General features: G+C 47.9%; 1 protein-coding gene across 1 annotated transcript; it reads left to right on the top strand.

The window, feature by feature from the left end:
• Window positions 1-11,382: 11,382 nt before the first annotated feature.
• STX4 (syntaxin 4) lies at window positions 11,383-17,080 on the top strand (the record flags this gene model as incomplete). Its single annotated transcript, XM_080704212.1, has 10 exons — window positions 11,383-11,412; window positions 11,585-11,686; window positions 11,797-11,896; window positions 12,031-12,105; window positions 13,878-13,948; window positions 15,201-15,309; window positions 15,380-15,456; window positions 15,901-16,038; window positions 16,817-16,927; window positions 16,997-17,080. The coding sequence occupies 10 exons, from the start codon at window positions 11,383-11,385 to the stop codon at window positions 17,078-17,080; spliced, it is 897 nt and encodes a 298-aa protein (XP_080560338.1).
• Between the last annotated feature and the right edge of the window lie 9,884 nt (window positions 17,081-26,964).

Below are 26,964 nucleotides of genomic sequence, written 5' to 3'. Positions count from 1 at the left end.
GAGCATCCGTCCTTAAGGAAGACTTTAAGTGGAGAAATTTATACATATCTTACCAGCCTGCTGGGCTCAGAGTTCCCCATGTTCAAGGGCACCATCTGGTTAATCCCTGTTCCTTCCCCCAGTGATACAGGACCTCTCAAACCTGCTGTGTTCAAGAGCAAAAGAGTCACACCCATTTGACCTACACGTCCATTAGCTCGTATTCACTGAGGTGCTCCTCTGTGGTCCAGGACCAGGCTTTGGAGCTTGAGATCCAGTGGGGCCCAAACAAGCATCAGCCCTGTCCTCAGAGAGCCGGCTACCTAACTTTCCTATACCCTGGTTTCCAATCTGTAAAATGGCTCAATACATCCCTTCAGGGATGGAGTGAAGATTTAATGAGAAAAATGAGGTTTTTTGTTTTGTTTTGTTTTGCGGTACTGGGGATGGAAACCAGGGGCATTCTACCTCCGAGCTACACCCCCAGCCCTATTTTTTTTTTTTATTCTTTATTTTGAAACAGGGTCTCAATGAGTTGCAATGGGCCTCACTGAGTAGCTGAGTGAACCGTGATTCTCCTGTCTCAGCCTCTCAGGTGCTGGATTACAAGTGTGCGCCACCATGTCCAGCTTGAAAATGAGCTTTTTTTTTTTTTTGCCAGGCGTGGTGCTTCATACTTGTAATCCCCACGCTTGGGAGGCGGAGACAGGAGGGTTGCACAGGTTCAAAGCCAGCCTCGCTGACTTAAGAGACCCTATTTCCAAATAAAAATATAAAAAATAGGTGTCTGGGAGTGTAGGCCGGAGATAGAAGGGTTTCTAGGAACCCCAGTACCACAAAAAAGAGCTTCTTTCTTTCTTTCTTTCTTTCTTTCTTTCTTTCTTTCTTTGTGGTACTGGAGATGGAACCCAGGGGCACTCTACCTCCAAGCTACATCCCCAGACCTATTTTTTATTCTTTATTTTGAAAAAGGATCTCACTAAGTTGCAGATGGCCTCACTAAGTAGTTGAAGCTGTTAGCAAACCATAATCTTCTTCTTTCAGCCTCCCAAATGCTGGGATTACAAGTGTGGGCCACCATTCCCGGCTTCTGATTTTTTCTTCTTTATTTTGAAACAGTCTCAATAAATTGCAAAGGGCCTCACTAAGTAGCTGAGGCTGGCTGCAAACCCGATTCTCCTGTCTCAGCCTTCCATGTACCGGGATTACAAGGGTGTGCCACCATGCCCGGCTCCCCAAACCCCTGTTTTTTTTGTTTTGTTTTGTTTTGTTTTGTTTTGAAACAGGATCTTGCTAAATTGCCAAGGCTGGTCCAGCACTGGTGATCCTCCTGTCTCAGCCTCCCAAGCACCAGGATTACAGGTGTGTGCCACTATGCCTGACTCTAATTCTTTTTAATGTCTTCAACCTGCTGATGGACAAGTTTCTAATCTCAAAACAATACCAATGAGCACACAGGTGTGGTGAGTTAAAACTCTATTTCCCAGCTGGGCATGGTGGCACACACCTGTAATCCCACTTACTTGGGAGGCTGAGTTAGGAAGATTGTAGGTTTGAGGTCAGCCCCAGCGACCCTGAGGGGACCCTGTTTCAAAACAAAAAATAAAAAGCTTGGGGTGTAGGTTAGAGATAGAATGTCCCTGGGTTCAATCCCCAGGACCACAAAAATAAATAAATAAATAAATAAATAAATAAGCCGCCATTTCCCTCCTTTGAAGTTGGTGTGGACTTGTGCTTTCTTTTCGGTAGACTATTCTAGAAGTAATTTTGTGCATATTCAGAGCAGAGGCACTAAAGCATCCACTTTCACCTTCTTGGAACCCTGAGGTCACTATGCTATGAATAAACCCAGGATGAAGTTTCACATGGAGAGAGTGGCCCAGCCGCCCAGCCAGCACAGCCGTCAGAGCTAAGATCCCGGACACAGGAGTCTGTGTGAGCCCATCCTGGGTCATCCGGCCACAGCAGAAACACCAGCTGACTGTAGCCACTTGCATAATCCGAGGGGTGTTCTACCTCTGGGCTACATCCCCAGACCTTTTTATTTTTATGTTGAAACAGGGTCTTGCTAAGTTACTGAGGTTGGTTTTGAACCTGCAATCCTCCTGTCTTAGCCTCTCAGGTAATGAAAGTACAGACATGTGTGTGTGTTTGCTTGTTTGTTGTGTGGTACTGGAGATTGAACCCAGGGGCATTCTGCCTCTGAGCTACACCCCCAGCCCTATTTTTTTTGTGTGTGTGTGTGTGGTACTGGGGATGGAATCCAGGGGTATTCCACCTCTGAGCTACACCTCCAGCCCTATTTTTTAGTCTTTTATTTTTGAAAGAGGGTCTAAATTGCAAAAGGCCTAAGTAGCTGAGGCTATCCGCAAACTGTAATCCTCCGGTTTCCACCTCCCAAATGTTGGGATGACAAATCTGCACCACCACGCCTGGCTCTCAGCTCTATTGTGTGTGTGTGTGTGTGTGTGTGTGTGTGTGTGTGTGTGTGTGTGTGTGTGTGTGGTGGTACTGGGGTTCCTAGAAACCCTCCTACTTCTGGGCTACACTCCCAGTACCTATTTTTATACTTTTTTATTCGGAAACTGGGTCTCTTAAGCCAGCGCGACTGGCTTCGAACCTGTGTGATCTTCCTGTCTCCGCCTCCCAAGCGCAGGGATTACAAGTGTGCGCCACCACGCCTGGCTCTTAGCCCTGTTTTTTATTCTTTATTTTGAAACAGGGTCTCATTAAGTTGCAGAGAGCTGAGGCTGACTACAAACCTGCGATCCTCCTATCTCAGCCTCCCAAGTACTGGGATTACAAGCATATGCCACCACACCTGGCTAGGTGCGTGCTTTAAACTTCATTTTAAAGGAGATGGAAGAGCTGGGGCTGTAACTCAGTGACAGAGTACTTACCGGGCATCCGGGAAGTCTACATCTGAGCAACACTCCCAGCTCTTTTATTTATTTGAAACAGGGTTGAGCTGGGTGTGGTGGTGCGTACTTGTAATCCCAGTACTTAGGAGGTTGAGACAGGAGGATTGCAGGTTTATAATCAGCCTCAGCAATTTAGTGAGGCTCTTATCAACTTAGTAAGACCCTGTTTTCAAATAAAATAGGTCTGGGGGTGTACACCAAAGGTAGAAGGCCCCTGGGTTTCATCATCAGTACCACAAAAAAAGAAAGAAAGAAAAGAAAAAAGAAACAGGATCTTGTGCCTGGCATGGTGGCACATACCTGTAATCCCAGTACTTGGGAGGCTGAGACAGGAAGATAGCTGGTTTAAAGCCAGCCTCAGCAATTTAGCAAGGTAATTTTGTGAGACTCTGTTTCAAAACAAAATAGGGCTTTGCATGTAGCTCAAAGGTAGAATGCTCCTAGATTCAATCCCTCATATCACAAAAGAAGGAAGGAAGGAAGGAAGAGAGAGAGAGAGAAAGAACAAAAGAAAGAAAGAGAGAGAAACAGGGTCTTGCTGAATTACCACTTGCTGGCCGCAAACCTGCAATTCTCCTGTCTCGGTTCCCAGGTACTGGGGTTACGAGTGTGTGCCACCGTGCCTGCCTTGGTGTGTGTGTGTATGCACATACGTGTGACACTGGGATTGAACTCAGGGATACTCTACCACTGAGCTGTGCATATTACCAGTCCTTTTTATTAATTTTTCTTGTATCTGATCCTGGCATTGAACCCAGAGGCTTCCTACTTCCGAGCTACACCCCCAGCCCTATTTTATTTTTATTTTGAAACAGGGTCTCACTAGGTTAATGAAAGTCTTACTACTTGCTAAGGCTGTCCTCGAACCTGTGATCCTCATCTCAGCCTCCCACGTACTGGGATTACAGGTGTGCGCTACCATGCTTGGCTTCATTTGTTATTATTATCATTTTTTCTTGTGGTACTGTTGGTCTTTTTTTATTAGTATATGGAAACTATTTAAATAGCAGGGAGATGCTGGGCGTGGTGACACACGCTTGTAATCCCAGCATTCGAGAGGCTGAGACCAGAGGATCACGGTTCGCAGACAGCCTCGGCTACTTTGTGAAGCCTTCCACAATTTAGTGAGAGCCTGTTTCAAAAATAAAGAATAAGCCGGGCGTGGTGGCGCACGCTTGTAATCTCAGCTTTCGGGAGGCAGAGACCGGAGGATCGCGGTTCGCAGACAGCCTCAGCTATTTAGTGAGGGACTTCGCAACTCAGTGAGACCTTGTTTTAAAATAAAGAATAAAAAATAGGGCAGGGGGTGTAGGTCAGAGGTACAATGCCCCAGGTTCCATCCCCGGTACCACCACCACAACAACAACAAAAAATAAATAAAATAAAAAATAAGAAGGGCTGGGGGTGTAGCTCAGAGGCAGAGCACTCCTGAGTTCAATCCCCTATACAAAAAATAATGTATTTAGCCGGGCGTGGTGGCGCACGCTTGTAATCCCCGCGCTTGGGAGGCAGAGACAGGAGGATCGCGCAGGTTCGAAGCCAGCCGCGCGCGCTGGCTTAGGAGACCCTGTTTCCAAATAAAAATGTAAAAATAGGTCTGGGAGTGTAGCCCGGAGGTAGAAGGGCTTCCAGGAACCCCAGTACCACCAAAATAAATAAATAAATAAATAAAATACTGTATTTATAAAGTGCATCTATTATGCCTAGCATACATCAGTGCTATATACATATTAAAGGGAAAAGAAAGCCGAGCTGAGAAGCACACACTTGTAATTACAGCACTTGGGATAGTGAGACAAGAGGATCACAAGTTCAAGGCTAGTGTCCAGGAACTTTGTAAGATCCTGTTTCAAAATAAAAAACGAAGCCAGGCATGATGGTGGATGCTTGGAAGGCTGAGATGGGAGGATCTCAGGTTCCTGGCCAGCCTCAGCAACTTATCAAGGCTCTCCACAATTTAGTGAGACTGTTTCCAAAAAATAAATAAATAATAACATAAGACTGAGGATGTAGCTCAGAGATAGAATGCCCCGATTCAACCCTCAGTACTACAATAAATAAACAAATATAAAATAAAATAGGGTCAGGGTATAATTCAGAAGTAGAATGCTCTTTGGTTGAATCCCCAGAACCACAAAAATAAAGAAGAAATTTCACTCACTCATAAAAGTATATTGACCAGCTAGTATGTACCAGGAACTGTTGTAGGCACAGGAGACACACAACGTATGAGGCAGGTACAGTCGCTGTCCTCTTGAAGGGGTGTGTTTGGGGTGCAGACCGACCACGTGTAAATAAGCAAAATATATGGAGGAGACATGAAAGATGTGCAGAAGTTGGCAAGGCCCAGAGCCTGGCGCTTGGCGCTTGCAGGACTCAGGAGCCAGGGAGCGGAAGGAAGACCTTGGGAAAGCGGCAGAGGGGAGCCGGCAGACGGGGCTGCCGAATCCTCAGAGCAGGGATCACCGTCACCGGCTTGTTACAGCTGCAAACGCGTGCACAGCCTATCCAGCGCTGTTCTACCCACAAATCTCAGTTAATCCTCAGGGCCACTCTGTGAGCGTGGCGCCATTCCTATTCTCCTGTTTTTTGTTTTTTTGTTTGTTTGTTTGTTTGTTTTTGAGGTACTGATGATGGAACCCAGGGGCATTCTACCTCTGAACTACAGCCCCAGCCCTATTTTTTTTATTCTTTATTTTTGAAACAGGGTGTCACCTAGTTAGTGAGTCTCACTAAGTAGCTGAGGCTGGCTGTGAACCACCATTCTCCTGTCTCAGCCTCCCAAGTGCTGGGATTACAGGCGTGCGCCACTACGCCCGGATCCATTTTCCATTTTAGATGGAAACAGGCACAGAGAGGTTAAGTAACCTGTGTCATGCACTTAGTGAGTACCAGTCGAGGTCACCCAGCTCATGTTGGGGGCAGACCTATAGGTCGAGGGGATGGGACAGGCTGCCAAGTGTCAGGCAGACGGGAAGGAATAGCCACTGTCCAACACCTGTATACGTCAAGGCTGTTCAGAGGACCTGAGGACCACAAAGCGCTCAGCCGAGGAGCGCTTGTTCCCAGAGCCAGCTCCTCCAAGTGGCCTGTCCGAGACGCGCACCATCCCATTGCCTTTGAATCCAACCTCCTGTGAACTTAAGACACAAAAGACCCTCCCAAAGTCCTGTGATCCCACCCAGACACCACAAATAAAATAATAGGTGTTAGAATTACGAGATGCTTAACAGTAGCACTGAAAACTCCGTATAGCAGCTGGGGACCAAGAAGAAACGTCATCAAGGGACAGGAGCATATAGGATTGGTGGGCTGAGAGGGAGTGAGCTGGACCTCATCATAGTAAAAGCCCAGGGAGGGGTCCCTCATGAGTTTATGAGACCCTTCCATACCCTCCCTAATCTCCTGTGATATAATTTAATTTTTAATTTTTAATTTTTGGTGGTACCTGGGATTGAACTCAGGGGCCTTCTACAATCAAGCTATACCCTCAGCACTATTTTACTTTATTTTAAAATAGAGTCTTGCTAGGTTGCTGAAGAATCTTGCTAAATTGCTGAGGCTGTCCTTGAACCTGTGATCCTCCTGTCTCAACCTCCCAAGTACGGGGATTATAGGTGTGCGCCACCAAGCTTGGCCATTCAGTTCTTACATTCTGCAAGGTAAAAAATTTCCAGACCCGAGGCCGGGCATGGTGGCGCATGCTTGTAATCCACGCGCTGGGGAGGCTGAGACAGGAGGATCGCACAGGTTCGAAGCCAGCCTCAGCTACTCAGTGAGGCTTCCAGCAACTTAGTGAGACCCTGTTTCCAAATAAAATATTAAAAAAGGTCTGGGAATATAGCCCGGAGGTAGAAAGCCTCTGGGTTCCACCCCCAGTACCACACACACAAAAAAAATTTCCAGACCCAGTTGTCAAATGGGAAATTGCGTCCTAAGGAGAAGCCATGAAGCAAGATCCCACTGAAGCTGAGGTGATGGAGAAGTGGGGCCCGGTGGAGGAAGGCAGGAGGCAAGTGGCCGTTAGTTGAAGAGGCAGACCTAATAGCTGAAAGGTTCTTCCTCATGCTCTTTAGGGCGCCCCACCAGGAGGGCTGGGCCTCCTGAAAAGCCTCCCAACCCCGCATGTCCTTGATGGATCAGGATAGCAGCATCCTTGCTCCTCATTCCCAGACCAAAATGAACTGAGTCCTAATAGGAAAAGAAGGACGAGAGCCTCTCACAGACCAAAATGAACTGAGTCCTAATAGGAAAAGAAGGACGAGAGCCTCTCACAGACTCAGCCAGCACTTGACAGCTTCCAACTTCATCATCATTGAACTTTAGGGCAGGGCATATTAGTAAAGATAATCTCTTCACCTATTGTACAGAGGGCAGAGCAAGGTCCAGAGACAAGAAGTGACTCTCCATGTGTGGGGAACAATGTAGGCACAAGAGTCTAGGTTTCCTGATCTGGGCATACTGAAGAGGGGCCATTTTCTTCTCTTCTCTTCTCTTCTCTTCTCTTCTCTTCTCTTCTCTTCTCTCTCTTCTCCCTCCCTCCCTCCCTCTCCATCTCCCTCTCCCTCTCTCCCCTCTCCCCCCTCTCTCTCTCCCCTCCCCTTCTCTCTCTCTCTCTCTCTCTCTCTCTCTCTCTCTCTCTCTCTCTCTCTCTCTCTCTCTCTTTCCTGGGGTTGATCCCAAGGAAGTCTATCACTGAACTATACCCACAGTCTCCCACTTCATCTCCTTTTTTTTTTTGGCAGTACTAGGGATGGAACCCAGGGACATTCCACCCCCGAGCTGCACCCCCAGCCCTATTTTTTATTCTTTATTTTGAAACAAGGTCTCACTAAGTTGCAGAAGGTCTCACTAAGTAGCTGAAGCTGTCTGCAAACCGCAATCCTCCTGTCTCAGCCTCCAGAATGCTGGGATTCCAAGTGTGCACCACCAAGCCTGGCTCTTCTCCTTTTTTGTACTGGTGATTGAACCCAAGAGCATTCTGTCTCTGAACTACACCCCCACCTCTATTTTTAAAATTTTGAAATAGGGCCTCCCTAAATTGCTGAGGGCATTGCCAAATTGCTAAGGCTGGCCTCAAACTTGTGATCCTCTTGTTTTAGCCTTCCAAGTACTGGGATTACAGGTTATTGCTACCATGCCTGGCTCCCTTTTTTTTTTAAACCTTCACATGAGCTCTCTGAAAATATTTAGTTATATATTTATATATTTTTGTGGTACTGGGGATTGGATCCAGGGACATTCTACCTCTGAGCTACATCTCTACCTTATTTTACTTATATTTAAATTACTTATTTATGAACCTGGTGTGGTGGCACACCCTTGTAATCTCAGTACTTGGGAGGCTGAAAGAGGATTGCAAGTTCACGGCTAGCCTCAGCTACTTAGTGAGGTCCTCTGCAACTTATTAAGACCCTGTTTCAAAATAAAGAAAAAAAATGGGCTGAGTATATAGCTCAGAGGTAGAATGCCCCTGGGTTCCATCCCCAGTACGAAAATTTAAAAAATTACTTATCAGCTGGACGTGGTGATGCATGCTTGTAATCCCCGCACTTGGGAGGCTGAGACAGGAGGATCACACAGGTTTGAAGCCAGCCTCACTTACTTAGTGAGGCCCTCAGCAACTTAGTGAGACCCTGTTTCCAAATAAAATATAAAATAGGTCTGGGAGTATAGCCCGGAGGTAGAAAGCCTCTGGGTTCTACACTCAGTACCATCAAAAAAAAAAAATATCCATTTATTTTTATGGTACTGGGGATTGAACCCATGGACATTCTACTTCAAAGCTACATCCCCAGTCCTATTTTATTTTTTATCTGAAAACAGGGTCTACCTAGGTGGTTGAAAGTCTATTTGCTGAGGCTGTCCTTGAACAGGTATTCCTCTTGTGTCAGCCTCTCAAGTACTGGGCTTAGAGGCTTGCATCAACACGACTGCTTGGAAATATTTAAGAATGTTCATTCTTGCTGGCCGCGGTGGCGCACACTTATAATCCCAGCATTCAGGAGGCTGCGACTGGAGGATCGCAGTTTGCGGACAGCCTTAGCTAATTAGTGAGGCCCTCTGTAACTTAGTAAACCCTGTTTCAAAATAAAGAATAAGCCGGGCGTGGTGGCACACACTTGTAATCCCAGTACTTGGGAGGCTGAGACAGGAGGATTGCACAGGTTCGAAGCCAGCCTCAGCTACTAAGTGAGGCTCTCAGCAACTTAGACCGTTTCCAAATAAAATATAAAATAGGTCTTGGAGTGTAGCCCGGAGATAGAAAGCTCCTGGGTTCCATCCCCAGTACCACACACACACACACACAAATAAATAAATAAGGCAGGGGGTGTAGCTCAGAGGTCAAATGCCCCTGGGTTCCATCCCCAAACTTGCCCCCCCAAAAAAAGTCCTTCCTTCGGTCCCAGCAATTTAGAGAGACCCTATCTCAAAATAAAAAATTAAGCTGGGCGTGGTGACGCAAGCTTCTAATTCCCACGCTTGGGAGGTGGAGACAGGATCGTGCAGGTTCAAAGCCAGCTTCTCTGGCTTAAAAGATCCTGCTTTCAAAATAAACTAAAAAAATTATATATAAATATTATATATTAAAATATTATATATATATATATATATATATATATATATATATATATATCCGGGCGTGGTGGCGCACGCTTTTAATCCCCGCGCTTGGGAGGCGGAGACAGGAGGATAGCGCTGGTTCAGAGCCAGCCTAGCTGGCTTAAGAGACTCTGTTTCCACATAAAAATGTTTAAAAATAGGTCTGGGAGTGTAGCCCGTGGGAGTGTATCCCGGAGGTAGAAGGGCTTCCAGGAACCCCAGTACCACCAAAAAAAAAAATATATATATATATATATAGATAGATAGATAGATAGATATAGATAGATAGGAGTGTACCCTGGAGGTTCCATACCCAGTGCCACCAAAATAAATAAATAAATAAATAAATAAATAAATAAATAAATAAGGCAGGAGTTGTCTGGGTGGGATTAGAGGGTCCTGGTGTTAATTCCCCCATACAGTGAAAAAAAAAAATCGTTCTTGGCTCCGCTGAGATTGGTTAAGTGACCTTGGGGCTTCTCCTATATAATGTAAGTTCCATAAGTGCAGAGATTTTTGTTAGTGCCTGATGTATTTCCAGCCCCGAGAACAGTGTCTGGCCCATGCCCAATAGATGCCAGTCACGTGAATGTGCTGTCTAGAGAGCCAGGGTTAGGGAAGGGACACAGTGGGAGAGCCTGGAGCCTAAGGATCAGGGAGCCATGGGCTTCGTCTCCAGATACACGAAAGGCTAAAATTCTGTTCACAAATATTTTGTGAGAGCCATTATGTGTAGATACTGAACTTGGTTGGCACTGAGCTTTTCGTTAAGAACAAGATAGTCATGCCCTGACTCCAGGTGTAAGGTAGAGGTGTGGGATGAAGGTGACAGGCAAGCAGCACGCTCGATTTAACAGACACTTTTCAGCCTGAGCTGGCCTGAAATGGTCTCGCTGCCCAGGAAGAGGCGAGTGCGGCGGACTGCAGTCCTCACGCAGGGCGCGGGCCGCCCACCTGTCACAGGCTGCGCCAGTAGGATGCGGGAGAAGAGATTTCTGCCTTGGGTGAGGTCACTTCCCACCCCCAGATCCTCTGCCTACAAAACACTGCAGTTCTCTGACGCTGAAGCTTCGGATCTTATTATTTTCTGACTTTCAAGGTCCCATGATGCTGACAGTCCCAAATTCTAAGTCATCAGTCTGCCCACGCCCCTGGAAATCAACACGAATTCAGAAGGGGTCCCATCACCCACTGTCGACAGGTGCTTGGGGTGGGCAGGTCCCCTCCCCACCTCGTGGCGGCCGTAGGGGTAGCTGGGGCCCGGGCTCCGGGGGCGTCGTGAGACTAGTGTCCGGGACACTGAGTTAACAGCGCCGAGACACGTGACCGCAGCAGAGTCACGTTCCCCGGGCCGCGAGGCTGGGGCCGAGCCGGTCACGTGACTCGGGGGCGCCATGGGGTGATGTGAGACGCGGGTCTCTCAGATTACGTGCAAATGACGCATCCCACCCCTTTTGGCAAGTCGAGTTCCGTCCGCAGACGCGCCGGTTCCGGCAGAGGGGCGGGCTCTCGCATCCGCGCGGTCTCGCTTCCGCTCGGGGCGCGAGCGCTTCCGGCCTCCGCCTTTGCCTGGGGAGAGGAAGCAGCGCGACCTGGTGCGCATGCCCCGAGTCATCCCAGAGGGGCGGGGCCGAGACGCCCGGGCGGGAGGGGGGAAGAGGAGGGAATCCAACCTGTGGAACTTTGGGGGTCCTGAGGTCCGCTCCTTCCCACTGACCGTGGCGGCGCGAGGGGCGGAGCCTCCTGCGGCTCATGAGGGTGTTGGGGTCCGTAGGGTGAGGGAGGGGAGTGTCAGTGTGAGTGGGGTCCGGGGACTTCCAAACTTAGAAGCTTGAGGCCCTCGGGGCTCCGGCTCCGGGGAGAGAGAGCTCGGGCCGCCATGCGGGATCGGACCCACGAGCTGAGGCAGGTGAGGAGTCGGAGCAGAGTTGGGGGCAGGCGGACGGGCTGGAATGCAGGATTCCTTCTTCAGGACAGGGAGGGGTGGCTGATGGCCAGGAAGGAAAATCCCGGAAGCCTGTGGGTCTTGCGGGGCAAGAGCCGCGGCAAGGAAGTGGTGCCAATGACTCCGGCCCTGGCAGGGGGATAACAGCTCGGACGATGAGGACAGGGAGCGAGTCGCGCTGGTGCTGCACCCGGGCACAGCTCGTCTGGGGAGCCCCGACGATGAGTTCTTCCAGAAGGTAAGGGGCTGGGGTCTTCGTCTGGATTCTCCAGGAGGTAGGAGGACCGAGGAGTAGCGCGGTCTGGAGTACTCCATGTCTCTTTCAGCCCTCTTGGTCATCCTCCCTAGGTCCAGACAATTCGGCAGGCTATGGTCAAGCTGGAGAATAAAGTCGGGGAGTTAGAGAAGCAGCAGGTCACCATCCTGGCCACGCCCCTTCCCGAGGAGAGTAAGCGCAGCCCCGGGCGCACGCATGCTCAGCCAGATGGATTGTGGGGGTTGTAGTTATATGCAGGTGGTGGTTCAGGGTGATTTCTTGAGGTAGGGGCTGTTAGTTGAGAGTCACGGTCTTCTCTTGTTTAGGCATGAAACAGGACCTGCAGAACCTGCGTGAAGAGATCAAACAGCTGGGGAGGGAGATCCGAACACAGCTGAAAGGTGAGCTCCAAGGTTTTCAGACAAATCCTTCCCTCTGGTTCTGCCCTGTTTCTGGTATGTCTGAAAAGTATAGAGGCCAGTGATTATCACCCAGTGATCTAGACACAGCAGGTCTGGGTCTAGAATCTCTGTCTCCTGACATCCGGTCCAAGGTACTTTCCATAGCACATTTCTGTCTCTTAGGTTCCTTTATTTATAATAGAGTAAATAGTATAGTAATAGTATATTTACAACTGTTTTTCTTTTTTTGTGGTTCTAGGGATGGAACCCAGGGGCATTCTACCTCCAAGCTATACCCCAGCCCTATTTTTCTCAGCCTCTCAAATGCTGGGATTACAAGCATGCCCCACCACGCCCGGCTACAACATATTTTTTTGCTGCCCAATGTATACTCTTTGGGCAGGCAGATGGGTGTTTTGACAGGAGTCCTCTACATACTTGTGGGAATCCACTGATGTAAACCAAAAAAAAAATAAACCTGAGCCAGGCGTGGTAGCCCACACCTGTAATCCAGTACTTGGGAGGCTGAAACAGGAGGATGGGAGGTTTGAAGTCAGCCTTAGTAACTTAGTGAAGCTCTCAGCAACTTAAGACCCTCTTTCCAAATAAAAAATAAAATCAGAGCCAGGTGTGGGGATGCATGCTTGTAATCCCAGTACTTGAGAGGCTGAAACAGGAGGATCACAGGTTGATAGCCAGCCTCAGCTACTTAGTGAGACCCTCTGTGACTTAGTGAGACCCTGTTTCAAAATAAAGGATAAGCCAGGTGTGGTGGTGCATGTTTGTAATCCTAGCATTCAGGAGGCTGAGACTGGAGGATTGCAGTTTGCAGACAGCCTCAGCTACTTAATGAGGCTCTTTGGAACTCAGTGAAACCCTGTTTCAAAATAAAGAATAAAAAATAGAAGCTGGGCATGGTGGCGTACACTTGTAATCCTAGCATTTGGGAGGCTGAGACCGGAGTATGTCAGTTTGCGGACAGCCTCAGCTATTTAGTGAGGCCCTTTGCAACCCAGTGAGACCCGGTTTCAAAATAAAGAATAAAAATAAAATTAGGGCAGGGGTTTAGCTCGGAGGTTGAATGCCCCTAGGTTCCATCCCCAGTATTGCCAAAAAAAAAAAAAAAAAAAAAAGAATAAAAAATAGGGCTGGGTGTGTAGCTCAGAGGTAGAATAACCCTGGGTTCAAACCCCAGCAACTACAAAAAAAAAAAAACCAACTTTCTTCTGCTAGAGACTTATAAAATTAGTGTGTGTGTGTGTGTGTGTGTGTGTGTGTGTGTGTGTGAGAGAGAGAGAGAGAGAGAGAGAGAGAGAGAGGGAGGGAGAGAAAGTGTCCTTGGGGATTGAACTGAGGGCCTTGTACATGCTAAGCACACACCCTCCTACTAAGTTACATCCCCAGGCCCTAGAATTTTATGGTAAATTATATTTCCCTAAAAATCGTATAGATGGTAGCACACAGCTATAATCCTAGTACTTGGGAGGCTGAGATAGAAAGATTGTAGTTTTGAGACCTACCTTAGCAATTTAGCAAGACCTTTGGCAACTCAAGGAGACCCTGTTTCAAAATAAAAAAGTTAAAAGGACTGGAGGTATAGCTCTGAAGTAGAATGCCCTGGAGTTCAATCTTCAGTACAAATATATATATATGGAGAAAAGAACTCTATATTGTATTGTATAGCTGAGGTGTGGCCCTGTCCCAGTGTCCAGAAACCTAAACAGATTTCCTAAGTCTCAAGTCAAACCCTCCCCCCTTGTGTCTTCCCATAGCCATTGAGCCTCAGAAAGAGGAAGCTGATGAGAATTATAATTCAGTCAACACAAGAATGAGAAAAACCCAGGTGAGTTTGTTTTCTTAGAACTAGGACACTTGAGCAAATGTTTGATAAATTATGAAATGGCAGATGTATGGAGGGAGGGCCAATTAGAGATCCTTGAATCCTACCTAATGGGTTTTGAAATGGGGACGCTGAGGCTGAGAAAGAGAAAGCAGTCACTCAGTGGAGAACCCAGGTCTCCTGATGCCCCGTCCATTGTAACACACAGCTTTCCCCCCCTCCAATCAATGAATGGTTGTATCCCCAGATAGGACCTAGGCTTGGCTGTGGGAGATGTACTTTCCAAGAGCTAAGATGGGGAATTTGGGTTGAGTAGGGAACAAAGACAATACTCATTTAGGACTTGGTGGCTAATGACTCTGCCCAAAGAGAGGAAGTCAGAAATAGCTGGCAGGTTTCCTGCCTATGTGGCAGGAACATCCTTGGCCCCATGGGCAGAATTTAGAAAATCAGGAAGAGGAACTTCCCTGGGTGACTTTTTAGTAAGATTTATTTATTTATTTATTTATTTATTTATTTATTTATTTATTTATTTGTGTGTGTGTGGTGCTGGGGATGGAACCCAGGGGCATTCTATCCCCAAGCTATACTCCCAGCCCTATTTTCTTTTTCTTTTTCTTTTCTTTTTTTTTTTTTTGGTAGTACTGGGGTTCCTGGAAGCCCTTCTACCTCCAGCTACACTCCCAGACCTATTTTTATACTTTTTTATTTGGAAATGGTCTCTTAAGCCAGCGTGGCTGGCTTCAAACCTGTGCGATCCTCCTGTCTCTGCCTCCCAAACGCGGGGATTACAAGCGTGCACCACAACGCCCAGCTCTATTCTTTATTTTGAAACAGGGTCTCACTGAGTTGCAGAGGGCCTCACTAAGTAGCTGAGGCTGTCCGCGAACCGTGATCCTCCTGTCTCAGCCTCCCAAATGCTGGGATTATAAGTGTGCGCCACCACGCCCGGCTCTAAAGAGTCTTAAAGGTGTTGGTGGGGAAGGAGTGAGTTTGAGGAATAGCGCTATAGAGGGAGGGAAGAGTGGGAGGCAGTGCAGTCCATGCAGTGATGGAGCAGGGGCAGGACCACGCACACCCTGCGCAGGCCTCGGCTTCCGCACTGGAGAAGCGAGGGAGCCTGTCAAGGTCCCCACAGGGTGTTTGAGGCAGCAGCACCTCTTGACGGCTTATGCCGTGTCTCCCGTTCCCGGTGATGCTGAGGCCCCGTTGGCGGGGTCCTGCCGAGGTGCCCACCCATGCTCTCCATCCTTAGCACGGGGTCCTGTCCCAGCAATTCGTGGAGCTGATCAACAAGTGCAACTCGACGCAGTCCGAGTACCGGGAGAAGAACGTGGAGCGCATCCGGAGGCAGCTGAAGATCAGTGAGTTGGGGGCCCAGGCCTCGGGCCGGGGAGCGCTGACCAGGCTCTGAGCTGGCCTTTTCTTTCACAGCCAATGCTGGAATGGTGTCTGACGAGGAGCTGGAGCAGATGCTGGACAGTGGGCAGAGTGAGGTGTTTGTGTCCAATGTGAGTGGCCAGAGTCAACTTCCTGCTCTGGTTCCTGGTACCTTTTTTTTTTTTCTTCTTCTTCTTGTTACTGGGGATTGAAACCAGAGGCATTCTACCTCTGAGCTACACATCCAGCCCTATTTTATTTTTTATTTTGAAACAGAGTCTCGCTAAGTTGCTGAGGACCTTGTTGAGTTGCTGAGGCTGGCCTCTATCCTGCAATCCTCCTGTCTTAGCCTCCCAATCCCTGAGATTATAGAGTGGGCCACTGCGCCTGTCTCCCTGATGCCTTATGATTGAGATCCTATTGAGACCAGAAAGGAACTAATTAGCTTACCTGGAGTCACTGATCAAGTTCCTGGCCTTGCTCCTAGGCAAGGGGGCTGCCCCAGGACAGCTGAACCTTCTGAGCTGCTACTTATCTCCCTGTGACTTTTCCCATCTCCTCTGTCCACCTCTCAGATACTGAAGGATACGCAGGTGACCCGACAGGCCCTGAACGAGATCTCAGCTCGGCACAGTGAAATCCAGCAGCTTGAACGCAGTATCCGCGAGCTTCACGAGATCTTCACTTTTCTGGCTACTGAGGTGGAGATGCAGGTGCGCACCCCAACAAGCAGCCCCAGACGGGAGGCCGTACACAGTTAGAACCTCCGACCATGACGGGAGCCAGTCTCCATCTTTAGACCCTTGCCCTGGGGTATTGTGTTCTTCTAGGCTTGGCCACACCCCCAGGCGGCCGGTTGGTCCACCTCTAGGCAAATCCCCACAATTGCGCCCATCTGTACAGCTGCCCAGACGGCCCGGCCCGCCCTTTGTACGTAGCTTCCCGCCCCTCTCTCCAACCTATGCCCACCCCAGGTCTGACCTCAGCCACCCTCATGCTTCTGAGAGCTCAGTTCAAGCTGCCCCGAGAGCCCTTACCTCATAAAAACTGTCTACGATTGGGGTATCAGCTGGGTATGGTGGTACACACTTGTAATCCTAGTACTTGGGAGGCTGAGACTGGAGGATTGCAGGTTCTTGGCAGCCTCAGCTACTTAGTGAGACCCTCCACAACTTAGTAAGACCCTGTTTCAAAATAAAGAATAAATAGGGCTGGGGTTGTAGCTCAGAGGTAGAATGCCCCTGAGTTCAATCCTAAGTACCACAATAAATAAATAAGTTAGATATATGGACTGTGTGACTGAAGAGGGCCTGAAAGCCATCCAAGGGAGTCGGAACTTTGTCAGAGCTGGTCCTGTCAGAGCTTCCTTAGTGTATGTACACAGATATTTTTCTGCTGGGACTGTCTGGCCACCAGTGGGGGCTGGGATGCGCAGAGGAGCTGCTGAGCCCCCATGCCTGGTCATCCCTGCCTCCCTCATTCTCCGAGCAGGGGGAGATGATCAATCGGATTGAGAAGAACATCTTGAGCTCAGCGGACTACGTGGAGCGTGGGCAGGAACATGTCAAGATAGCTTTGGAGAACCAGAAGAAGGCGCGGAAGGTGAGCCTCCCTTCCCAGCCCCTCCCCCGGTGCTCCCCACAACCTCCCCTGACTCCTCTTCTCCCGCAGAAGAAAGTCATGATCGCCATCTGTGTGTCCGTCACCGTCCTCATCCTGGCAGTCATCATTGCCGTCACAACCATGGTTGGATGACTCGCACGTTTTTGGTGAGATATGGCGGGCCTGCCCTGTCGTCTCTGACACCAGCCTCCCCTCTTCCCCTCAGACCCTCTTCTTCCTCCTTCCCTTGTAGGCACTGGGAGCACCAGGGAGCCAGAGACTGGCCTTTTTCCCCAGCAGCTGTGGGGGCAGGGCAGAGCCTCCTGCCGACCCCGTCCTCACACGGGCCCCTGTGCAGAGGGGCGCATGGATCTTCTGGGGCTGGCAGCTGCTTATTCACGGCGGCCTCCCCTTCGGGCCATAGTGCCTGGGGGAGGGCCTGCAGTGTCCTGTTTGACTGGGACATGTGGTTTTGTAAAAAATTAAAAACAGAACAAAACAAAAGCCTGGAGACCCCTGTGCATGTGTGTTCCTGGAAGGGCTGGTCCAGGAGCTCCAGGTGGCCAGCCTCTCTACTCCTGCCCAGCCTGGGCAGACTCAGCTCAGATGGCCCCAAGTGTTGGGACTGCAGCAGGCCTCTCGGCTTGTCTACTCTCCCACGAGATGGGTTGGGGTGGGGGAGGGGTAGCACCCACATCTGGCTCCCAGCTCAATGCTCTCCCACAACTCTGAGTATGTATCCCCTAGCGATGAGTTGACCAGACCAGGCTGGGATCCAGGTGAGGTATGTGTATGAGAGATTAAGAGATCAGCACTGTGAAAAAGTAATTGGGAGCTGGGCATAGTGGCGCGCGGTTGTAATCCCAGTACTTGGGAGGCTGAGATAGGAGGATCACGGGTTCAGGGCCAGCCTCAGCTACCTAGTGAGGCCCTCCACGGCTTAGACCCTGTTTCAAAATAAAGAATAAAGGGTGTATTCATTCGAGTCACCCCTCCATGCCACTCTGGCATGGGGCTGTATTTCTATTTTCTGTATTTCTATCTTTCTAATAAACTTCTTTAAATCTTCAGCAACTAAAAAAATAATAATAAAAAAATAAAGAATAAAAAGCTGGTTATGGTGGCACATGCTTGTAATCCCAGCATTTAGGAGGCTGGGACAGGAAGATTGTGGTTCGTGGACAACCACAGCTACTTAGGCAATTTGCAACTCAGTGAAACCCTGTTTCAAAAATAAAAAAAGGCCTAGTCGTGCATGGTGGCCAGCATGGTGGCACATGCTTGTAATCCCAGCGCTTGGGAGGCTGAGACAGGAGGATTGCATAGGTTCGAAGCCAGCCTCAGCTACTTAGTGAGGCTTTCAGCAACTTAGTGAGACCCTGTTTCCAAATAAAGTATAAAATAGGTCTTGGAGTATGGCCCAGAGGTAGAAAAGCCCCTGGGTTCTACACTCAGTACAATTAAAATTAATTTTTTCTGTGACCAGAAAAAAACAAATAAAACCCCTGTATTTTATGACTTTGGCTTAGACAGCAATGGGCCCCAAACAACATACCTGGTTTCTAAAGGGGCATCCAGCAAGCTGGGCATGGTGACGTACTCTTGTAATCCCAGGACTTGGGAGACTGAGACAGGAAGATTGCAAGTTTGAGGACAGCCTCAGCAAGTAATAAGATGCTCATCAGCTTAGCAGGACCTTGTTTCCAAATAAAAAATTAAATAGGGCTGGGGATGTAATGTAGCTCAGAAGTAGAATGTCCCTAGGTTCAATTCCCAGGACAAAAAAAAAAAAAAAAAAATATATATATATATATATATATATATGTGTGTGTGTGTGTGTGTGTGTGTGTGTGTGTATATATATATAATATGTGTGTGTATACACACACACACACACACACACACACACACATACATACATACATAAAATAGCTGGGCATTTTAGTGCACATTTGTAATCTTAGTACTTGGGAGGCTGAGACCAGGACCATCACAGGTTCGCGGCCGCCTTCAGTTACTTAGGCCCTCCACAATTTAGTGGGGGCCCTATTTTGAAATAAAGACTTTTTTTTTTTTTGCGGGTCTGGGGATGGAATCCAGGGGCATTTGACCTCCGAGCAACATCCCCTGCCCTATTTTTTATTCTTTGTTTTGAAATAGGGTCTCACTGAGTTGTGAAGGGCTTAAGTAGCTGAGGCTGTCCATGATCCGTGATCCTCCAGTCTTAGCCTCCAGAATGCTGGGATTACAAGTGTGTGTCACCACGCCCGGCTGAAATAAAGAATTTTTAAAAAGGGCTGGGGGTGTAGCTCGGAGGTAGAATGCCCCTGGATTCAACCTTCAGTATTGAAAAAATAAAAAAGTAAAAATAAATAAATAAATAAAGGGTCATCCAGTGCCAGCAGGTACTCAGTGCAGCCCAGAGCCTGGTTTCTACAAGGCCTTGAGTTGCGAGTCCTAGCTTTAAATTCCCAAGGGTTCCCAGTCCAGATTCCTATCTTCAGGAGAGGAAGGTTTCTTTCCCAGACACCTGGTTGGTTGGTTTCTTTCTTTCTTTCTTTCTTTCTTTCTTTCTTTCTTTCTTTCTTTCTTTCTTTCCCTCCCTCCCTCTCTCTCTCTCTTCTTTTTTTGTGCGGCACTGGAGAATTGGACCCGGGGCGTTGTTCTTTCAAGCTACACTTCCAGCCCTATTTTATTTTTATTTTGAAACAGGGACTGACTAGGTTAATAAGAATCTCACTATATGCTGAGGCTGTTCTCTAAACTGCAATTTTCCTGTCTCAGCCTCCCAAATACTGGGATTACAGGTGTGTGCCCACCTGGTTTCAAAGAGTAAGCGACTCCTGGCGCTGATGCCTGGTTGGAGGGGAGGTAGTGCTTGGCTCTGACCCCCAAGGTCTGGGAGCTGGGCTCCAGCTGCCCCACCCCACCCCAACCATCCGGTTGCAGAAACTCTTCTGAATGTCTGGATGTGACGTCTCTGGTGCATTCTCAGAGTGGAACCGGGAACCTGTGTTTGGGGCGGGGCAGGGGGCGGGGCTCGGCCCCAGGGGCTGACCTAGCTTATCCCTGCCTGCTCCACCTCCTTCCATGTCTGGGCAGCTGCCTGGAGCACCTCCCTGTGGCCCTGGAGCGGTGGTGGACAGCTGTCCCGGCTCCTACTTGCTTGTACTCCTCGGCTTGTACTCTCCCATTTCAAAACACATCAATTCAATACCTCCTTCCATCATCACACCGCTTCTTTATCTTTTGTACTGGGGATTGAACCCATGGGCATTCTACCACTGAACTACACCCCCAAGTCCTTTAAACGTTTTTTAAATTTATACCAGGTGTGGTGGTGCACGCTTGTAATCAAAGCATTTGGGAGGCTGAGACAGGAGGATCCGGGTTTACAGACAGCCTCACCTACTTAGGCCCTTTGCAACTCAGTGAGACCCTGTTTCAAAATAAAGAATAAAAAATTGAAGCCAGGCATGGTGGCGCATGCTTGTAATCCCCACGCTCGGGAGGCTGAGACAGGAGGTTCGAAGCCAGCCTCCGCTGGCTTCAGAGACATTTTCCAAATAAAATATTAAAAAAAAAAAAGTCTGGGAGTGTAGCCCGGAGGTAGAAGGCCCCTGGGTTCCACCCCCAGTACCACCAAAAAAAAGAATAAAAAATTGGGCAGGGGGTGTAGCTTGGAGGTAGAATGCCTCTGGGTTCCATACTCAGTACTGCAAAAAAATTAATTTTTAATTTTTTTGTGGTACTGGGGATGGAATCCAGGGGTATTCTGCTGCCAAACTACACCCTCAGTTCTATTTTTCTTTTCTTCTTCTTTTTCTTTTGCAGAACTGGGGATTGAACCCAAGGGTATTCTACCTCTGGGTTAACACCTTTAGCCCTATTTTTTATACTTTATTTTGAAACAGAGTCTCACTAAGTTGCAGAGGGCCTCACTTAAGTTGAGGCTGGCTACAAACCTGTGAGCCTCCTGTCTCAGTCTCCCAAATTCTAGGATCACAAGTATACACCATCATGCTTGGCTGCTATTTTTTATTCTTTATTTTGAAACAGGGTCTTACTAAGTTGCAAAGGGCTTCACTAAGTAGTTGAGGCTGGTCTCAAACCTGCAACCCTCTTGTCTCAGCCTCATATCTGAGACATTATTAATTTATTAAAAATCAATTAATTTTGTTTGTTTCTGAAACAGGGTCTCAGTAGGTTGATGAGGGTCTCACTATTTGCTGAGCTTGTCCTTGAGCCTGTGATCCTCCTGTCTCAGCCTCCCAAGTACTAGGATTACAGGCATGCGCCACCACGCCCTGTTACTATATTTTGGTACTGGGGATTGAACCCAGGGCATTCTACTTTCTAGCTACACCCCAGCCCTGTTTTATCTTTTATTTTGAAACAGGGTCTCACTAAGTTACTGCATGCTGGCTTCAAACCTGCAAGCCTCCTGTCTTGGCCTTCCAAATACTGGGATCATAGTCTTGTACCACCACGTCCACCTGTGTATTGTTTTAGTTTGCTAAATTTGTGGTGATTTATTATACAGCAGTAGAAACCTAGTGTAGTGACATCTGAGCTGAGACTTGAATGGAGGGAAAGAGCATCATGGGTAAATCTAGGGCACTGGGTTCCATCCCCAGGGAGCAGCAAGTGCAAAGGACCCAAAGCTGGAAAGAAACAGCCAGCTGGAGCCTGCAGAGTGCAAGCCGATGGGAGACGGCTGGAGCCAGCGTGCATGGAAGGGGCGGCAGGCTCCTATGGGTGGGATTTCAATGCAAATGGTCTCTGAATCCCCACTGGGTCCAGGGTGAACACCCTGCCCACAGCCTGCTGCCCCTACCTCTGCCTCAGGCAGGCCTGGAATGTCCCAGTGAGAAGCCCCTCCTCTCCTCTCCTCTCCTCTCCCCTTCCTTCCTCTCCCCTCCCCTTCCTTCCTCTCCCCTCCCCTCCTCTCCTCTCCTCTCTTTTTCCATCCTCCTTTCCTTGCCTTCTCACCCCTTCTCCTTTTTTGCAGTAGTAGGGATTGAACCTAGGAATGCTCTACCACTGACCTACATTCATAGCCACTTTTAAAAAATTTCCAGACAGGGTCTCTCTTCTCCTCCCCTTCTCCCCCCTCCCATATCCTTAGATGGGCCCCAACTTACTGAACCGGTTAGATGAGGAGGGGACGATGACCACAGGAGACACTGAGGGTTGCCTCAGCAGCAGAGCACATGATGTTTTATTCTCCAGATTCATTGACCATCTGGAAAAGACCAGGTAGGAAACTGGAGAAGAAAGGGCAGTTGGGGCAGAAGAAAAATGAGGGACAGAGGTGAGACTGCTAGACATCACCCAGATAACAAAACTAGACAGAGACATCACAAGGAAACTACAGACCAATATTCTTATGAATACAGACACAAAAACACCAATAAAATAGTAGGAAACCGATTCAGCAATACATAAAAAGGTTTATACAGATGGCCAGGTGGGATTTATCACAGGAATATAAGGAAGGTTTAACACCCAAAAATCAATTCAATACAGATTATTGATGGGACAAAGAACAAAGGGAGCCAGGTGTGGTGGCACATGCTGTAACCAGTACTTGGGAGGTTAAGACAGTAGGATCGCAGGTTCAAGGACATCCCCAGTATCGTAAAATAAATAAATAAATAACAAAAAAATAAAAAAAAACCCAGGACTGGGGGGTGTAGCTTGGAGGTAGAATGCCTCTGGGTTCCAAAACGGTAAATAGTGCAGTAATGGCATAAAGACAAATTCATAGGCCAACAGAATAAAGACCCTAGAAGAAAAGCTCTTTTTTTTTTTTTTTTTAACGGGTCTGGGAATGTAACCCAGGGGCATTCGACCTCCAAACTACACCCCTGCCCTATTTTTTATTCTTTATTTTGAAACAGGGTCTCACTAAGTTGCAGAGGGCCTCACTAAGTAGCTGAGGCTGTCCGTGAACCGTGATCCTCCTGTCTCGGCCTCCCAAATGCTGTGCGCCACCACGCCCAGCTCTCATTTTTTTTTTTTTAAACAACACTGGGAATTGAACCCAGAGACACTCTACCACTGGGCTACATTCCTTCCCCTTTCTATTTTTTATTTTGAGAGCGAGTCTAGCTAAGTTGCCTAGGCTGGCCTTGAACTTGTGATCTTTCTGTTCAGACTCTCAAGTATTCTTGCTAAGCTGCAGAGGGTCTTGATAAACTTCTGAGGCTTACCTCAAACTTGCAATCTTCTCTTCTCAGCCTCCCAAGTAGGGGGATTATAGGCCTGTGTCATTGAGCCCAGATGGGTCAATTTATTTATTTTTTTGGTGGTACTGGGGTTCCTGGAAGCCCTTCTACCTCTGGGCTACACTCCCAGACCTACCTATTTTTACATTTTTATTTGGAAACAGGGTCTCCTAAGCCAGCGCGCGGCTGGCTTCGAACCTGCGCGATCCTCCTGTCTCTGCCTCCCAAGCGCGGGGATTACAAGCGTGCGCCACTACGCCCAGCCAGATGGGTCAATTTAAATTCTAGGGTTTTGTTTTGTTTTGGTACTAGGGATTGAACTCAGGGACATTCTACTTCTGAGCTCTACCTCTAACCCTATTTTATTTTTTATTTGGCAAGAGGGTCTCACTAGCCAGGCATAGTTGTACACACTTGTAATCTCAGTACTTGGGAGGCGGAGACAGGAGGATTGCAGGTTCGCTGCTAGCCTCAGCTACTTAGTGAGTCCCTCCACAATTTAGTGAGATTCTGTTTTAACACAAAGAATAAAAAATGTAAAGCTGGAGTGTAAGTTCAAAGGCAGGATACTCTGGGTTCAATCACCAGTACTGCAAAAGAAAAAAAGTGTGTACTACCATGCCTAGCAGTCAGTTTATTTTCACAAAGGATGTCAAAAGCCAACAGTCAAGCTGGGTGTGATGGCGCATGCTTGTAATCCCAGTGCTTTGGAGGCTGAGACAGGAGGATGGCACAGGTTCGAAGCCAGCCTCAGCTACTTAGTGAGGCTCTCAGCAACGTAGTGAGACCCTGTTCGCAAATAAAATATAAAATAGAGCTGGGCATGGTGGCGCACGCTTGTAATCCCCGTGCTTGGGAGGTAGAGACAGGAGGATCGCGCAGGTTTGAAGCCAGATGTGCGCGCTGGCTTAGGAGACCCTGTTTCCAAATAAAAATGTAAAAATAGGTCTGGGAGTGTAGCCCAGAGGTAGAAGGGCTTCCAGGAACCCCAGTACCACCCAAATAAATAAATAAAATAAAATAGGTCTAGGAATGTAGCCCAGAGGTAGAAAGCCCTGGGTTCCATTCCTGGTACCACAAAAAAAAAAAAAAAAAAAAAAAAAGCCAACAGTCAGTTTATTTCAAATAGATGTCAAAAGCAGGGCATGGTGGCACATGTTGGGAGGCTGAGACAGGATTGCAGGTTCATGGCCAGCCTCTGCTGCTTAGGTTTTCTGCAACTTAGTGAGATCCTGTTTCAAAAGAAAGAATAAAAAAAATAGGGCCGGGCATGGTGGCGTACACTTGGAATCCCAGCATTGGGGAGGCTGAGACTGGAAGATCACGGTTCTCAGACAGCCTCAGCTACTTAGTGAGGTTCTCTGCAACTCAGTGAGAGCCATTTTCAAAATAAAGAATAAAAAATAGGGCAGGGGTGTAGCTTGGAGGTTGAATTGCCCTGGGTTCCATCCTCAGACCTGCAAAAAAAAAAAAAAAGGACTGGGGGTGCATCTTGGAGGTAGAATGCCCCCAGGTTCAATCCCCAGTACCAGAAATAAAAGGATGTCAAGACAATTCAATGGAGGAAAAATCTTTTTTATTTTTTGTGATGGTGGGGATTGGACCTAGAGGCATTCTACCTTTGAATATACCACCAGCCCTATTTTATTTCAAGCCTCCGAAGTACTGGGATTACAAGCATTTACCACCATGCCCAGCTTAATTTTTTTCTTTTTGGAAACAGGGTCTAGGTTGCTGAGAGCCCAGTAAATCGCTAAGGCTGGGGAACGAACACAAGGTTGCTGTACCACTGTGCTAGCTACACCTCCAGCCCTTTTTTTAGTTTTTGAGTCTTGCTGCATTGCTGAGGCTCGCCTCACACTTTCAACCCTTCTATCTCATCCTCCCAACGGCTGGAATTACAGTCTTGTGCCATCACATCCAGCAGAATCACTATCTTTTAATAGTGAGTCTTCCAGTACTTGGGAGGCTGAGACAGGAGGATCAAGTTTGAGGCCAGCTTCTGCTTAGTGAGGCCCTCTGCAACTTAGTGAGACCTTGTTTCAAAATAAAGAAAAAAAATAGGGCTCAGGGTGTAGCTTGGAGGTAGAGTGCCTCCCAGTTCCATCCCCAGTGCCGTGTGTGTGTGTGTGTGTGTGTGTGTGTGTGTGTGTGTGTGTGTGTGTGTGACTCATTTCATTCAGTACATAGTATATCCCCAGTCACTTTGGTTTTATCCTTCAGGACTTCATATGGATTTTACACATTTATTGTGAGATTTATTCCTTTGTAGCTTATGAGTTTTGTTGTGAATAGAAACCTTTTCCCCTCTGAGTAAATTTTCTAGTTTGTTACTTATCATACACAAAAAATGGATTTTGGGGCCGGGCGTGGTGGCACAAGCTTGTAATACCAGCATTCAGGAGGCTGAGACCTTAGGATTGCGGTTCGTGGACAGCCTCAGCTACTTAGCGAGGCCCTTCGCAACTCAGTGAGACCCTGTTTCAAAAATAAAAAGACTAAAAAATAGGGATGGGGATGTAGCTCGGAGGTAGAATGCCCCTGGGTTTCATCCCCAGTACTGCAAAAACAAAACAAAAATACAATAGGGCTCGGGGTGCAGCTCGGAGGTACAATGCCCTTGGGTTCCATCTCCAGTAAAAAAAAAAAAAAAAAAAAAAGATTTTGGCCTCAGTTTATTATCTATAAAAGGAAAGGTGAAAGGAGCCGGACATGGTGGTGCATGCTTGTACTCCCAGTACTTGGGAGACTGACACAGGAAGATTGCAGGTTCGAGGACAGCCTTGGCGACTAGAGACTTATCAACCTAGCCAGACCCTGTTTCAAAATAAAATTAAAATAGGGCTAAGGGTATAGTTCAGACGTAGAATGCTCCTGTGTTCAATCCCCAGTGCCACACACACAAAAATAAAGGGTAGAGCCAGGCGTGGTGGCGCACGCTTGTAATCCCCGCGCTTGGGAGGCTGAGACAGGAGGATCGCACAGGTTCAAAGCCAGCCTCAGCTACTTAGTGAGGCTCTCAGCAACTTAGTGAGACCCTGTTTCCAAATAAAATATAAAAAAAGGTCTGGGAGTATAGCCTGGAGGTAGAAAGCCTCTGGGTTCCACCCCCAGTACCACCAAAAAAAAAAAAAAAAAAAAAGGTAGAAGGATAAAGACTCAATAAAAGGTTTCCATGGTCATGGAAGCACAGGCTAAGTAAAAGCTAAATTTATTAATTTCTGGACTTTATGCTTTTAATACAATTTTTTGGGAGAATTGAGCCCAAGGGCATTCTACCTCTAAGCTATACCCCCAGCCCTATTTCTTTCTTTCTTTTTTTTTTTTTTGCGGGTCCGGGGATGGAACCCAGGGGCATTCAACCTCCGAGATACACTCCCCTGCCCTATTTTTTATTCTTATTTTGAAACCAGGTCTCACTGAGTTGCAGAGGGCCTCACTAAGTAGCTGAGGCTGGCCAGGAACCTACCATCCACCTGCCTTAGCCTCCCAAGTACTGGGATGACAAGAGTGTGCTATGATGCCTAGCTCAATGAGTCTTTTCTGATGCCCAAACTCCCATCCACTCACCCCAACCAGAACACAAAAGACAACCCTGTATCAAAGCGAATGCTTTAATGGGTGTTGTTCAGAGAGAACCCTGTCACAGCTGCAGCCAGCCTCCACTGCCCCGCAGCTCTCGCTGGGTGACAGGCGAGCTAGTTGCCCAGAGCAGGGATCTGTTGTCTGGATGAGCAGGGGCACAGAGTGTTCAGGAGGCCCAAGCAGGGCTGGGCTCCTGGGAGTGTGGCAGAGGGGCCCTGGGCT

Source organism: Muscardinus avellanarius, assembly GCF_963383645.1.
Source record: "Muscardinus avellanarius genome assembly, chromosome: 10".
NCBI classification, from domain to species: Eukaryota; Metazoa; Chordata; class Mammalia; order Rodentia; family Gliridae; genus Muscardinus; species Muscardinus avellanarius.
Note: the sequence above shows the minus strand (reverse complement) of the source record. Positions and strands in the feature narration are given on the sequence as shown.